Raw genomic sequence first — 16,087 nt, 5'->3', positions numbered from 1 at the left:
TCTCTTCAGATTATTTCAGTCAAAACCCTCGCTCTCAAATCCGTTCTTTCAAAGAAAAAAATAAAAGGGGTGACTATAGTATTCGTAACAGTCAACAGAACTTCGTCCTAACAGACCAGTAACAGTAGATGACAACATGCGATGAATATTTAGGGGTGATTATCATGGCTTTTAAGTGAGAAGCCGCGAGGATGCATTTTATGAATAGAGTTCCACTGAAACGGGCCCAAGTGACTGTATAAATGAGAGCGTAGAATAGACGGAGTTTAAATGGAGATAGACTGAATGGATTTAAATGGCAGCCACTGAGAGAGTGGCGCTGCTGAATGGATGGATAGTCGTATTTGACAGTTTAAAAGTTCCCGTTAGTGGATGATGTTTAATGGAATTAAAGTCATGTGTTTAAATAATGGACACTGAAACTAATAACTAATTTCAGAGACGGAGTTTAAAGAGTAACGTTTAAAAAGATGGAATCTAATAGATACCGTTAAATTAACTGACCTTGAAATTTTTCGATGTAAATAAAGTGGCTGAGATAGTAACTATAAGTTGACGGAGTTTAAAAGTTCGCAGTTGTTTGACTGACTTAGATTAAGCATTGAATTGACGAAATCTTTCAAAATCTGGTTTTAGATGAGAGATTGAATTGAATTTACCCGATTACCTTACGTTCGATTGATGGATTTTAGTCATTTCTCATTGACGGAGCTACATGGACGGATTTTAAGTTCGCGTTTCCGTGACTGATTTTACAAGTTCATGTTTTTTTTTATGAGAGTTTAGAATTTCGTATTATCTAAGTTGGGGAAATGGCGGAAATCCTTGGACACAGCCATATTAGGTCGTATTTATCGTCACTGAAATGTGGTTCGTCACATGAAAATGAATGGTTTACAGAAACGTCGAAATTCAATGGCTCTCAATTCGGCATAAATTAACGTATTTCCGAGACTGGTACAATATATGCTTGATGTTGTATATATTTCCTCTGAAACGGGAAGATCCTAGGCACCTTTAGGTGTCGAAAATAATATACAGATCATTATACAAGAAAGGAAATTTTGAAACGCAATAGCCATTTAAATATGGCGGATGGAGTGTTTTCCCCATGACGTCACGGGGCCAGTGTTGTCATTCAGCCGGGACTCGAGGTTTGTGTAATCACCTGTTTGTCACTTGGGATCGTGACCCTCACTTGGATTTGGGACCACCCTACCATAGGTAATGGGTGTCCCAGTAAATTAAAGGTTTTCAGATATTCATTTGATACAACTTGAGGTGAATCTTGACATAGACACAACATTCCAAGGTGCCATATTTAAAGTGAGAGGTGGTTGTTGACTGACTTAATGACCTTAGCAGTTATTAGGCCAAAAGTCCAAATAATCACTCAACTAGATTTGCAGTCGAATAGTTCTGTCAAGAGGATTCGATTCATTTATGTAAAGGATCCATCCAATGATTCATTTTTAAGGAAAGCAATACGAATATTGATAGCGTTTGATTATATTGGCTCCCCCTGGTATAGACTATTTGAAGAAAATGGAGTATTTTAGCGTATATTTCTATACATAGAGTCAGTGATTCTCTCTCTCTCTCTCTCTCTCTCTCTTGTTGGAGTTTATACAGCCCTATATTTATGATGTGTGTGTACGTCTGTGCATCATGACTGCAGTTTACTTCATTATGACCCATCTACCCATCTTTGTATGTCCTTTATTGTACTAAATGATTGTTATGAACGTAAACATATGTGTGCGTTAATGTTTGTTTGTAATTAGTTATTTGGTCTCTCAGCCACCTTTTTTTTTTTTTACCATTGTCCAGTCTCTTATCTACTTGCATATTCGATTGTTTCATTTTTGTCTATCCACGAATCTAGCTAGTGATATATTCAATCTACTATTTGGAGAAAGAAATCTAGAAAATCTTACGTTTTCCAAAATCGTTGACTCCTATCCTTTTTATTTTTTAATCTATTTTTTTTTTTTTTTCTGGTTGGTTGTTTTAGTGTTCAGGACCTGTCATCTGCATGGGGCATTTAAGGCTGTCATCTTTAAGTTATAACCACCATTTCGAATAATCCTTCACATCCTCTCTGCAGATGTTAAAGATAATACATGACCCAGGATGTTCCTTTCCTAGTACATATCTTGATTAAAATAAGAACGTTGTTATATTATTATCAAATCAGATAAAAGACACATTCGTACAGTTTTAGACTAGATCCTATAAAATGTCAAAATTCTTTACATAATTTGAATGAAATCATACTTAAAACATTTTGTCATAACTGGATCCACATAAGTATCCATTTTGATATAGTACTCAACAAGGAACATTGATAATACTCATCAAAGGAACATTTGACACTAGTATGTGACAAACCACTTTAGTAGGGGCTATATTGTTGTGATAATGCTCGTTTTCTATGACAGGAGAAGCTGACAGACACCTTCCGCCATGCAAGCGTCAAGCTCAAGGAATCATTCGGCTACATTATGGCAGCGGCGTCTCAGGGAGAGGAGGCTGCCCTACCCGAAGGGAAAGAAGTGGAAATTGCGGAGGTGCACGGGAGCCAGAAGGCCAAAGCTGGCGCCAACGCAGACACAGTCACGGTCAAAAAGGAGACATAGTTGACGAGCAGAGAGAGAGAGAGGGGGGAAAAAAATCTTTTTTGATCGATATTTTAAGTAGCTTAGCTTGGTGAAGTTTACCTTCCCTTTGAACGAAAATATGGATATTTTGTAGTGATTCTTAAAGGTTTTAGAAACGATAAGGAAAAAAATATACATATGTATATTGACGGACACAATAGTGACGCTTTTTGTTAATGTTGTGGAGGGACGTATATAACACTGTTGTTACGGCCTGTTGATATATTTCTAAAACAGACTCAGTAGACACTACCGTATTGGCAAATGACGTTATTCTCAAAGAAAACGAAGAGGTCTTAGATTGGTTGGTTATTATAAGCACCGTGTTAACACGTTCATTGTTACAGACGTAATGGTTAGCACAAATCATTCGTATTAAGGAGCCGCTCTCTAGATCAAGGTCTGGTCGCCAGCTTGGTAGGGTGTGGTAGACCTGTGTATTTCGTGTTAACGCTCACTTTTTTTTTTCTCCCACCCTAGAACAAACAGAGCGAGCAAGACTGACCTAACCACTCATGTGGTTAGAGACATTGTTATGTCTTGTATATACTTGCAGCAACCTCTCTGTCAGTGAATGTATGTAATCAAGTGATACATGAATATGAGACATCAAATCCTGTCTCGTGTATATATATATATATATATATATATATATATATATATATATATATATATATATATATATATATATCAGTCTACCCTACAGCAGATCTTCCTCCACCTCTCCCACCCACCCCACTCCATCTCAAAATCCACTCTCTGATTCGTCCACACACATTAATAAAGCTTGGCTAGCATATTTAAAGCTAGCACAATCCCGGTTCGAATCCACTGGGGGTCCACCAGGGACCGAAAATGAATGAGGTATGAATCGCTGGGTTATTAGGATCCCCAGACTTGCTAGGTGTACGAAGCTACTGCTGGGGTCAGGGAAAGACTGGTATGTTGTCAGACACTGAGACAGGGGTGGGTCTGAGGCCACAGGAGTAAGATCAGGGATACTGCCATATCAGAAAGGATTTTCAGGCTACGTTAGTGGCTACCGGGGTGAGGTACAGACTGCTCTAATTTTCAAATTATAGAAGGAAAGTACTCCTAGGGTGAGGTAAAGATTGCTATGATTTCAAACACTGTAGCCAGCTAGGATAGAAGGAGGGAACTCGTAGGGTGAGGTAAAGATTGCTATAATTTTCAAACACTGTAGCCAGCTAGGATAGAAGGAAGGTACTCCTAGGATGAGATAAAGACTGCTATGATGTCAAACGTTGTTGCCGGCTAGGATAGAAGGTACTCCTAGGGTGAGGTAAAGATTGCTATGATTTCAAACACTGTAGGCAGCTAGGCTACAAGGAGGGAACTCCTAGGGTGAGGTAAAGACTATGATTTCAAAAACTGTAGCTAGCTAGGCTAGAAGGAAAGTACTCCTAGGGTGAGGTAAAGACTGCTATGATGTCAAAAACTGTTGCCAGCTAGGATAGAAAGAAGGTACTCCTAGGGTGAGATAAAGATTGCAATGATTTCATACACTGTAGCCAGCTAGGATAGAAGAGAGGTACTCCTAGGGTGAGGTAAAGATTGTTATGATTTCAAACACTGTTGCCAGCTAGGCTAGAAGGAGGGAACTCCTAGGGTGAGGTAAAGATTAGCTGTGATTTCAAACACTGTAGCCAGCTAGGATAGAAAGAAGGTACTCCTAGGGTAAGGTAAAGATTGCAATAATTTCAAACACTGTAGCCAGCTAGGCTAGAAGGAAGGTATCGTAGCTAGGATAAGATAAAGATTATTACTTCGTTGTCAACAAACTCTCTCCAGCCCAAGTCGGAGACTTGTGAGGGGTAACCAAGTGTTTGATTAACTTAGGCTCCTTGAATTTCGAGGAGTTGGGAGAGGCGGAATCAATGCCCGCTATATATGTTGTTATCTAAGGCGGCTCTGATACACAAGCATATCATTATAATCATGTCGTCATGCATGGATCACTTCGCTATTACCTTTTTTCTTTGTAAATACAGATCAAAATAACTTTACTCTCATGCTCAAAATTAGTTCTAAGCAAATACCATTAAGTTATGATACCTATTGTTGTTGATTTGCAGTAACTTGTTATAATGTTATGATAAGTGTTGTTAGCGCACTTGTCTCCATGTAGCACAAAGGGAGATTAGCGGGGTTTTTTTTGTGGGGGAAACTAAAGAATGTAATAATGAAACACGACTTAAGTGGTTACTACTGTTCGCTGAAATCCCACGAAACTTTTGCTTCCCTCTATTTTTCTACGCTTGTGTAGCTCATATTTAATAATAAAGTAAGTTTGATTTGAGTTACGATTAAGCATTCATACAAACGCTTTCTGAAAAACTTCACTTAACTCCCCAGGGATAACTTTGTGATCATTTCCATAGATTCAAAACGTAACTTCTCGTCATATTTTGAATTCATAACATGAAAGGACCACTTAGCAGATTTTGAAGTGTCAATCCTTGATTATATTTTGCTGTTAGACGTAAAACTTAACTCATTAATTTTTAAAAAGAAAAACAATTTACCTTTACAAAGGCTTGCAATTTTTGGAATTATCTAAAAATTCTAAAATTGAAATGCTTGACCCATGAATTTAGTCTTAGTCGTGTAAATCGTTTGGTCAATTTGTGTTAAATCATAAAAGTCCTAATATTCCTATCTTCCAAAAATAAGTTCTCAATCTACTATTCGGCTGAAAGTTCTGTCTCAGCTATACATGTCCCTTTGAAAGTTCCATCTACTTAATAGATGTAATTGACCCACGATCCGTCTCCAAATTCTATCTCTGTGATATATTGGAAAGTTCGAATTCTACCATATGTGTCTAAAGTTCTAAGTCTACAACCTGACTGAAAGTTGTAGTTGTGCAATTCGTCCCACAATCCGTCTAAAATGTGTAAGTTCTGTAATTCATACGTTGGTTTAAGTTCAGCAACTCGTCTGAAAGTTTAAGTTCAGCAACTCATCTGAAAGTTTAAGTTCAGAAACTCGCCTGAAAATTTAAGTTCAGCAACTCGACTGAAAGTTTAAGTTCAGCAACTCGACTGAAAGTTTAAGTTCAGCAACTCGTCTGAAAGTTTAAGTTCAGCAACTTGTCTGAAAGTTTTAAGTTCAGCAACTCGTCTGAAAGTTTAAGTTCAGCAACTCGTCTGAAAGTTTAAGTTCAGCAACTCGTCTGAAAGTTTCTTTTCTCATAATTAGTCCGCAAAACTTTGATAAATTATACATGTCATTTGAAAGTTCTAGTTCTCTCGTAATTCGTCCAAAAGTAAAAGTTCTATAATCCGTCTAAAAAAACTTTTTTTTGTCCTGTGATTCATTCGTATTTACAGTCTGTTTCTCACAGTCTTTCTTGGTCTAGTGTTAAAATATCTGAAAAATTCTCTGTCCCGTTAATTCTTCTAAGGAGTTCTCTTCCCCACAGTCTCTCGCAAGAATTCATCATTGTATTTATTTCACAGATGTGGAAGTCTAGGTTAAAATGGTTAAGTCATCTGTTGGTCCAAAAAAGTATTGGACAAAATGGTTGTCATCTGTTGGTGGAAAAAAGTATAGGACAAAATGGTTAATTCATCTCTTGGTCCAAAAAAGTATTGGACAAAATGGTTAAGTCATCTGTTGGTGGGAAAAAGTATAGGACAAAATGGTTAAGTCATCTGTTGGTCGAAAAAAGTATTTTGAATGTGACGTTTTTTTCTGCAGTAACAAATAACTTGATCACTTTCACTTTATGTGTTATTATAACACTAGTACGAGTGTATGTTTAGGAATTTGATGTTAATTCCAGTACAGCCATCTTTAGCCATTGATTCATCAGCATTTTGTTTTTCTTATTATATGATTATTTAGTAAATTTGTGTCCTTTAGATTGAATTTAAAATATCAACAATTTCATTGTATTCATATTGTATTCATTGTTGGATTTCATTATGTATCCCTACGTTATCCTCTGAGTGATATAATTCGATGGGTTATAATAATTATGATACGACAATTCTTTATTCTGTTTTTCAAACTGTTGAGCTACATCAAGCCGTGTGTGGCAGTACTGATAGTAAGATTTGAACCGTCGAAATAAACCATAATACGAGACAAAAGGAAATTTAAAATTGGTCTTTGTATACTGTGGCGTTTGCCGAGTCATCTTTGGTTATGTGAGATGTCTCGTCGATGGAGCAGAGATATTAAAAACCCATTTGGGTTAGACGGTATGACTTAAGTGCAGATGAGACATACTGATAAAATTGAACTCCATTTTGTAAGGAATTGTTAACAAATAGGATGAATTACATGAACATGTTCAGTGTCAAGTGAATTCTTTCGAGGAAAAAAAAAAGATGTGTGGAAAATACTTGAACTTGAGCTGGTTATTGCCCAATACTTGGTGTTTCTGATTATTTGTTAAGAATCGAACACTTCTGCCAGGTACTTAGTTATTGCATTTTTATTACTGTACATATGTGTGAAAAGTACACATCCTGTTATGTGTGTGTGTGTGTGTGTGTGTGTAACTGCACATGATTTCATCTTCTCCAGACTGTACACCCATTTTCTCAGTTACGTTCGCAAAAGTTAGCACTTTTTGTACAGTAGTTTAAGAATATTGAATACAAATCCTGTTTATAGATGCATAAAAATTTTTAAATCTTAAGATTTAAGATAGTGCTTAAGTATGTTTAATAAGGTGCGTGACATTTTTGTCACACAATAATGTGAATCTGAATATTGTTTATCATGTTTGCTCCCTTGTTTCTCTACTGTGGTTTACTGTTAAGGGAAAAAATAGTTTACATTGTGTGAATGTTGGTGTATAAAGGATGCTGCGGGCGTAGGTTTTGATCCGTATGGACCCTCGTTTTCTTTATATGGTTGTGTATATTCATCTAAGCATTCAGTATTATACAATACCTTGGTATATAACCTTTTTGCCTTACTCGGTGCTTTATATATAGAGAAATGTGTTGGATTTTGCAAGCATATTAAAACGCCTGCTCAAGCATTATCAAAGATGTTAGTTCTTATTCTTGAAGTAGGTTTAAGGTTGCTTGGGTTGTCGCATATTACGCTATATCAACCTCAGATTTCTTCTTTTTTTTTTAAACAAGATTTCGAACACTTAACTCCACCGGACCCAAGTGGGGTTGAACTACACAGTTGAAAGAAAACTGTGACTGTATCAACGCCATCACAGGGATAACTATGGCAAGCTAACACTTTGACCATATCACGTCGTCAAGGGGGGTAACTATTCTGTAAAAACAAGCCAACACTGTGTGTGTGTTACTCGCTCCATCATAGGGATAATCATTCCCTAAGCCAGCTAAGACTAGCATACACAGAATCTGATTATTTTTTTAAACTTTTTCTTATTCGCTTCACCGTGTGTCGGCGCTTTTTACATTGGTATCATTGCGCATTAAAATCTGTACTGCTGTGGCTTGCACAAGGCTTTCATGGGTCCAGAGTCCTTTTCCATTTGTATGGTTACAGAGCATCGTCATGATGATGACGTAATGGGTTAACCTTTGTCACATCAAAGCTCATTTACCGTTGTAATAACGTCACAACCAGATCTACATCATCAAAGCTTATTCACACTTGGCTATGTCATAAATTTGCTGGCTGTTTATAGTTGCGACATCATACGTAGTTTGTGTGTACAATACTGACGTTTCACCGCGTTTTCCTTTTGCAACGTCGATGAATGTTAGACCCAGTGATGTGGAATTGTCCTAGTCTAAAGCGCCAGCAAATGAGTGAAGAAATTAAGATCGAACTTTGCTATAGAAATTGGAATAATCGAGCCAGCTCGATGCTCAACCTTTCTTATATATTGAGAATGAATAACGATTATGATTTAAAGAATGTGTAATGTATTTGTTTTTATTTAAATTTGGGTATGATGTGACCCTTTGGGATGAAGCAGATGAGAAGGGTTTGTTATTTTGTATAGTTCAAAATACAGTAAGATCAAAATTTCGCATCAGTACAATTTATAGTATGTCATTAAATATGATATACTTGACACATTAGTTGGAATTTATTTTTCCAAATGTTTTAGTATATGTTAGAATTAACAGCTGGGGTTGACAAAATGTGAGAAGACCAGCTATAATCATAGATCGAACTCTTTCAGCTTTTAAAATTTGGCGGGTCGGAAGTCCCATCTATTTTCACAGTTTAAACTTAATTATAGACGAGCATCAGTATGTAACTAATGTGATACTGGATTTCAGCGTGAGGTGTTCAGTATATGATTGTTTTGAACATCAATGCAGATGTGTTGCGCAGCTTGTCAGAGTCGACGTAGGTTGACCTCAGACTGCTGTAAATTGGCTGTTACTAGAGTCTTAGGATGGAGGATATATTTCATAGGAAATATAATGGAATATTCGAAGCACAATCTCCCGTAGAGACTTCACGACGGTTGAACGGCTCAGTTCAAAAGGCGTTTGAGAGACGATTTCAGTACAGCCTTCAGCATACGCTACAGGTATATATATATATATATATATATATATATATATATATATATATATATATATATATATATATATATAATTCGAAATTATACATTAGCGTAGAGAGTCTCTTTGGTGGATGATTTCACAGCACTTCGCATCAGGGAACAAGGCGCTGTCGTTCATATCCCTTTGCTGTGATCGAATCGGATGCATGTCCCTCACACTCGAGTTTCGACGCTGATGATACCACGATATGGAGTTACTCTGCCGACAAGATGAGACACTTAAGAGGACAAGAATGCCATTATGATAATGATGATAATGATAATAATGATAACCAGTATTACCAGAACTTTTTTACCTATCCGGCAACCCCATCCCTCACCCCTCCCCTCCCCTGATTGCTGCCTTGTGCCTCCCTGCCACCTAACCTGCCCTTACCTCACCACCGTGTCAACCTCACCCCACAACCAACCCAGTAACCCCTTGCTCCGTCCCTCTCCCAAGACCGCCCCACTAACCTAAGCCACGTTTTCTAATCGTTACACTCACCTTGTTCTTTATCACGAGCCACTCCGGCGCCTGTAAAATGTTCTCACAATCTGTATGGAAATTCACAAATAAAATAAGACCTATCATCTTTGTGTTTTTTTATTGTAGTCTCCCTTTGAATGCCTCGTCGTATTCCGACGAGAGAAAATGCAGCAGTAGATTTGAGCATTAACTGGTGCTGTTTTCCTTTGTGCATCTATTTCCTATTCAGTCACTTTCAAAGGTATTTCCTCCTCTCTGGTACCTGAAAAAGGCTTTTAGATATTATTTTAGGGACACACATATTGCACTTCTCGAATCTTGGTTCTGTTGTGAAATCGTTGTTTGGTATATGTGAAGAAAAAGTTTATTGGCAATATTGTTTCTTAAATTTCAGTCATGATAAAAGATAAGGGGATGATGAAAGAGAATGTGGGTAAATGATAATCAAATGATATAAAGTATTTTGGGATATTAAACATAGAATATTAACCTCCATTTCGGAGTGCTGAACATGACATGTGCCGTTTTAGTATTCGTTACTTTGCTTCGTTACGGTGGAGACAAACCTTCGTTTGGGTATCGAGTGTATGACGCTTTCGTAGTGTAGAGGTTCAAACACAGACTCGCCTGGGCTTCGAACCTGGACTTAGCAGTCGGTCCTAAATTTACCTAGCTGGTTGGTAAAACTGTAGCTAGTATATATATATATATATATATATATATATATATATATATATATATATATATATATTCCTATAAGTCCACGGGGAAAATGAAACACGAAAAGTTCCCAAGTGCACTTTCGTGTAATAATCACATCATTAGGGGAGACACAAGAGAGAAATATAAGTCAGTTGATATACATCGAAGAGACGAAGCTAGGACGCCATTTGGTAAACATGTGATTGTCCATATATATGCATATGTGTGTGTGTGTGTGTGTATGTGTGTGTGTGTGTGTGTAAAACATACACCTTAGCCCAGCCCATGAGCGATGGATAAGAGAACTGTGTGAGTCAGCAATCTAAACTCAAGTTTACGCTTGAGGCAGGACGAAGCCAAACAGTGGAGACTCACTTCTTCATGAAGATTATACACTCCTCACGAAGATTCAATTCCTCGCTGATCACCAGACCTGCTGACTTTCAAAACAGAGCGGGTGTAATAGTTTCCTCCAAGCTCACTCACCTCCCTAAGCTTGCTGACTTCCCATAACAAATTACAGATAGCACTTCATGCTCTCGACACTTGCTACCTCTTCAACGCCCTACCACAACCTGTGTCAAGGCGTCAGTCTCTCAAGCCACACACACGTCAAGGCGTCAGTCTCTCAAGCCACACACACGTCAAGGTGTCAGTCTCTCAAGCCACACACACGTCAAGGTGTCAGTCTCTCAAGCCACACACACGTCAAGGTGTCAGTCTCTCAAGCCACACACACGTCAAGGTGTCAGTCTCTCAAGCCACACACACGTCAAGGTGTCAGTCTCTCAAGCCACACACACGTCAAGGTGTCAGTCTCTCAAGCCACACACACACACAAAAAAAGTTAACCTGCCCTTTCAAATAAATTTGACACCTTTCGTTCGTGATAATTTGCGCCCATATATATATATATATATATATATATATATATATATATATATATATATATATATATATATATATATATATGTGTGTGTGTGTGTGTGTGTGTGTGTGTGTGTGTATAGATTTCCAGGTGGAAGAAAACGGTACGCGCGGTAATTTGTGCTAGCCACAAGCGCGTTGATGACCGTTCTAAAACACAGCTAGCAACACACACCTATTTGTACCGAATCTATAGAGCCATAATCTGTTTGAAATGTGGTTCCTTTACACGGCAATTCGATTCTTTACCGCCCAGTAAAACAACACTGTTTCGTTTTAAAAGTGTTGTATATATATAAATAAGTTCGTATAAGTGCATAATGCCATCGAACTACACGTCAGATAAACCTCTATATCTCTGAACAGGTGGATATATGGGTATATATATGATGGCAGTAGTCAAGAGGACTGGTAATTGGTTCAGGTCATCCTCGATCAAATGATTCTCGAGACTCCCAATAAGAGGTCGAACAGTTGGTTTCATACGTGTCATTCGCGTTGCCGGTGTCTCGACCGCTCACCACCCGTCCGGTTCATTTCAGTGAACCCAGAACACTGAAGCGTTATGGATGTAGCCAGTGGGTCTGTGTTTATACAAGTGATTTCGCCGCGTCTTTAAGCACTGTTACTGTAGTGCTACTGTGTGAAAACTTGTTATATACCAGTGAATACAAGGACGAGGACTGATAATCCTACAGCATCTACATCGGCTGTATGGACATACCAAAAGTGTGAACATGTTTTGAAGATCACAAAGCGTTCATGTTTGAATCTCCCGGTGAATCACTGAACGAAGCATCGAGACCCAGGTAGTAGCAAGTTGGTGGCGTTCTCTCTGTACCACTTATCCTCATTCATACCTTTATGTTTTGATGTTATTGAAATTGACGTCAAATATGACTTAGTAGTTATGTTTTATATAATCAGTATAGAACGTTTGTTTACATATGCATGTTTGTATGTATTAATAATCATTTCGGACACCCAAGCGAAATTTGGTATTTTGTCTCGGAATTCAGAAGTTTAGGCCATTTTAAAACCATAATTTTCTATACTATTTCTCCTGCAAATGATTACTTTCCTTAGGAAATTACGATACTTTTGTTGGAAAATCATTTTAATCTTTGCTAAAAAAAACCATTATTTACGTGACGAGCGTCCGACAGAGCCCGTGTGTATTCGTACAGTGGTGGCTAGGCTGCAGTGCGCATGATCAAGAATGTGACGCAGGCGCACTTGTTCTCTATACCAATTGGCCGGTGTGAATTTGTATCAACCAATCACAGCTCGATGTAGGCCTCCGCTGCTCCGCGCTTGAAATTGAAGTCATTTCCATGTGCAGTGTCTATGATCTTGCCTAATTCGAGACTATCCCAAGTTTTCGTGTTAGATATTATCGTAAAGATGGCGTAGCGTGGAAATATATATATATATATATATATATATATATATATATATATATATATATATATATATATATATATATATTTTTTTTTTTTTTTTTTTTTGTTGCCAAGAACATGGTGTTATCTCTAATGATGTGAATTATGTGAAATGTAACCAGCCCTACAGTTAACGAGCTTGACATATTTAATTATGTGGTTGAAAAGTTCTTTCTACGTGTAAGAAGTGTAATCATCAAGTGTCGCATTTTAAAGGAGCAATTGTTGTGATCGCGTGCATCGGGAGCTGTGGAAACGTATCTACTTTCCTAATCATTGGCGCCATTAAGTCTGGCATCATCACACCGTCTTCAAGTGTCTGAACCTGTCTGCCAGAACGAGTGTTAACTCGCGCAGTTTCTATTCGGAAGTGACGTAATACTAGTTTGACCATCACCAGCCGGTAGGATTACCCAGGTATTGTTGTGGAAATCTGGAGAAAAGGGAAGTACTGGAAATGCCGTGTTGTGAGTGACATACGGGTATTTGGCGGCACTGAGAAGGCCATTACTCGTAACCTCCTACGCTAATTCCTCTAAACAAACAATAGGTACGGCTCGGGACAACTGTTGGGAGTGACAGGTGAGCAGCGCAGCCCACAACAGCCTGAGGAAGAACCACGGAGGCGACCATCTAGTGATGAACCAACCCGGGAATTTTGTTGATCCACATAACTCCAACGTCCACACGCTTAGGATTTTGAGGAGGGATGTTATTAAGGGTGGGTGAAGAAGACCAAACAGTTCAGCGAGGAGAGGCTTACACACCAGGTCTTGCTTACTGACAGTAGTCAAGAGAACTGGTAATTGGTTCAGGTCATCCTCGATCAAATGATTCTCGAGACTCCCAATAAGAGGTCGAACAGTTGGTTTCATATGTGTCATTCGCGTTGTCGGTGTCTGGACCGCTCACCACCCGTCCGGTTCATTTCAGTGAACCCAGAACACTGAAGCGTTATGGATGTAGCCAGTGGGTCTGTGTTTATACAAGTGATTTCGCCGCGTCTTTAAGCACTGTTACTGTAGTGCTACTGTGTGAAAACTTGTTATATACCAGTGAATACAAGGACGAGGACTGATAATCCTACAGCATCTACATCGGCTGTATGGACATACCAAAAGTGTGAACATGTTTTGAAGATCACAAAGCGTTCGTCATGTTTGAATCTCCCGGTGAATCACTGAACGAAGCATCGAAACCCAGGTAGTAGCAAGTTGGTGGCGTTCTCTCTGTACCACATCCTCATTCATACCTTTATGTTTTGATGTTATTGAAATTGACGTCAAATATGACTTAGTAGTTATGTTTTATATAATCAGTATAGAACGTTTGTTTACATATGCATGTTTGTATGTATTAATAATCATTTCGGACACCCAAGCGAAATTTGGTTTTGTCTCGGAATTCAGAAGTTTAGGCCATTTTAAAACCATAATTTTCTATACTATTTCTCCTTCAAATGATTACTTTCCTTAGGAAATTACGATACTTTTGTTGGAAAATCATTTTATTCTTTGCTAAAAAAAAAATCATTATTTACGTGACGAGCGTCCGACAGAGCCCGTGTGTATTCGTACAGTGGTGGCTAGGCTGCAGTGCGCATGATCAAGAATGTGACGCAGGCGCACTTGTTCTCTATACCAATTGGCCGGTGTGAATTTGTATCAACCAATCACAGCTCGGTGTAGGCCTCCGCTGCTCCGCGCTTGAAATTGAAGTCATTTCCATGTGCAGTGTCTATGATCTTGCCTAATTCGAGACTATCCCAAGTTTTCGTGTTAGATATTATCGTAAAGATGGCGTAGCGTGGAAATATATATATATATATATATATATATATATATATATATATATATATATATATATATATATTTTTTTTTTTTTTTTTTTTTTTTTTTTTTTGCGAAGAACATGGTGTTATCTCTAATGATGTGAATTATGTGAAATGTAACCAGCCCTACAGTTAACGAGCTTGACATATTTAATTATGTGGTTGAAAAGTTCTTTCTACGTGTAAGAAGTGTAATCATCAAGTGTCGCATTTTAAAGGTGCAATTGTTGTGATAGCGTGCGTCGGGAGCTGTGGAAACGTATCTAATTTCCTAATCATTGGCGCCATTAAGTCTGGCATCATCACACCGTCTTCAAGTGTCTGAACCTGTCTGCCAGTACGAGTGTTAGCTCGCGCAGTTTCAATTCGGAAGTGACGTAATACTAGTTTGACCATCACCAGCCGGTAGGATTACCCAGGTATTGTTGTGGAAATCGACCAGTCGCAATCTGGGGAAAAGGGAAGTAGTGGAAATGCCGTGTTGTGAGTGACATACGGGTATTTGGCGGCACTGAGAAGGCCATTACTCGTAACCTCCTACGCTAATTCCTCTAAACAAACAATAGGTACGGCTCGGGACAACTGTTGTGAGTGACAGGTGAGCAGCGCAGCCCACAACAGCCTGAGGAAGAACCACGGAGGCGACCATCTAGTGATGAACCAACCCGGGAATTTTGTTGATCCACATAACTCCAACGTCCACACGCTTAGGATTTTCAGGAGGGATGTTATTATGGGTGGGTGAAGAAGACCAAATAGTTCAGCGAGGAGAGGCTTCCACACCAGGTCTTGCTTACTGACAGTAGTCAAGAGAACTGGTAATTGGTTCAGGTCATCCTCGATCAAATGATTCTCGAGACTCCCAATAAGAGGTCGAACAGTTGGTTTCATACGTGTCATTCGCGTTGCCGGTGTCTCGACCGCTCACCACCCGTCCGGTTTAATTCAGTGAACCCAGAACACTGAAGCGTTATGGATGTAGCCAGTGGGTCTGTGTTTATACAAGTGATTTCGCCGCGTCTTTAGATACTTGTTACTGTAGTGCTACTGTGTGAAAACTGTTTACATACCAGTGAATACGAGGACGAGGGCTGATAATCCTACAGCATCTACATCCGCTGTATGGACATACCAAAAGTGTGAACATGTTTTGAAGATCACAAAGCGTTCGTCATGTTTGAATCTCCCGGTGAATCACTGAACGAAGCATCGAAACCCAGGTAGTAGCAAGTTGGTGGCGTTCTCTCTGTACCACATCCTCATTCATACCTTTATGTTTTGATGTTATTGAAATTGACGTCAAATATGACTTAGTAGTTATGTTTTATATAATCAGTATAGAACGTTTGTTTACATATGCATGTTTGTATGTATTAATAATCATTTCGGACACCCAAGCGAAATTTGGTTTTGTCTCGGGATTCAGAAGTTTAGGCCATTTTAAAACCATAATTTTCTATACTATTTCTCCTGCAAATGATTACTTTCCTTAGGAAATTACGATAC

The 16,087-nt window shown here is 38.5% G+C and overlaps 2 protein-coding genes across 7 annotated transcripts in view; both read left to right on the top strand.

Moving 5' to 3' along the window:
• The window catches only part of LOC139759059 (TWiK family of potassium channels protein 18-like), a 209,150-nt gene extending 199,365 nt beyond the window's left edge, over positions 1-9,785 (top strand). For 4 of the 5 annotated variants that reach the window (XM_071680979.1, XM_071680980.1, XM_071680981.1 and 1 more), the window contains one exon: positions 2,442-9,785. In XM_071680979.1, the coding sequence (XP_071537080.1) occupies positions 2,442-2,639 (198 nt within the window). In that variant the 3' untranslated portion in view covers positions 2,640-9,785. The remainder of the gene's footprint in view (positions 1-2,441) is intronic. The other variant, XR_011714990.1, reaches the window with a different exon arrangement.
• A 2,080-nt stretch (positions 9,786-11,865) lies between these two features.
• The window catches only part of LOC139759058 (intraflagellar transport protein 27 homolog), a 225,593-nt gene continuing 221,371 nt past the window's right edge, over positions 11,866-16,087 (top strand). The window contains exon 1 of one of the 2 annotated variants that reach the window (XM_071680977.1): positions 11,866-12,117. The gene's annotated coding sequence lies outside the window, so the exon portion shown is untranslated. Of the gene's footprint in view, positions 12,118-15,582; positions 15,802-16,087 lie in introns of those variants that run through there. The other variant, XM_071680976.1, reaches the window with a different exon arrangement.

This window comes from Panulirus ornatus, chromosome 32 (assembly GCF_036320965.1).
Source record: "Panulirus ornatus isolate Po-2019 chromosome 32, ASM3632096v1, whole genome shotgun sequence".
NCBI classification, from domain to species: domain Eukaryota; kingdom Metazoa; phylum Arthropoda; class Malacostraca; order Decapoda; family Palinuridae; genus Panulirus; species Panulirus ornatus.
Note: the sequence above shows the minus strand (reverse complement) of the source record. Positions and strands in the feature narration are given on the sequence as shown.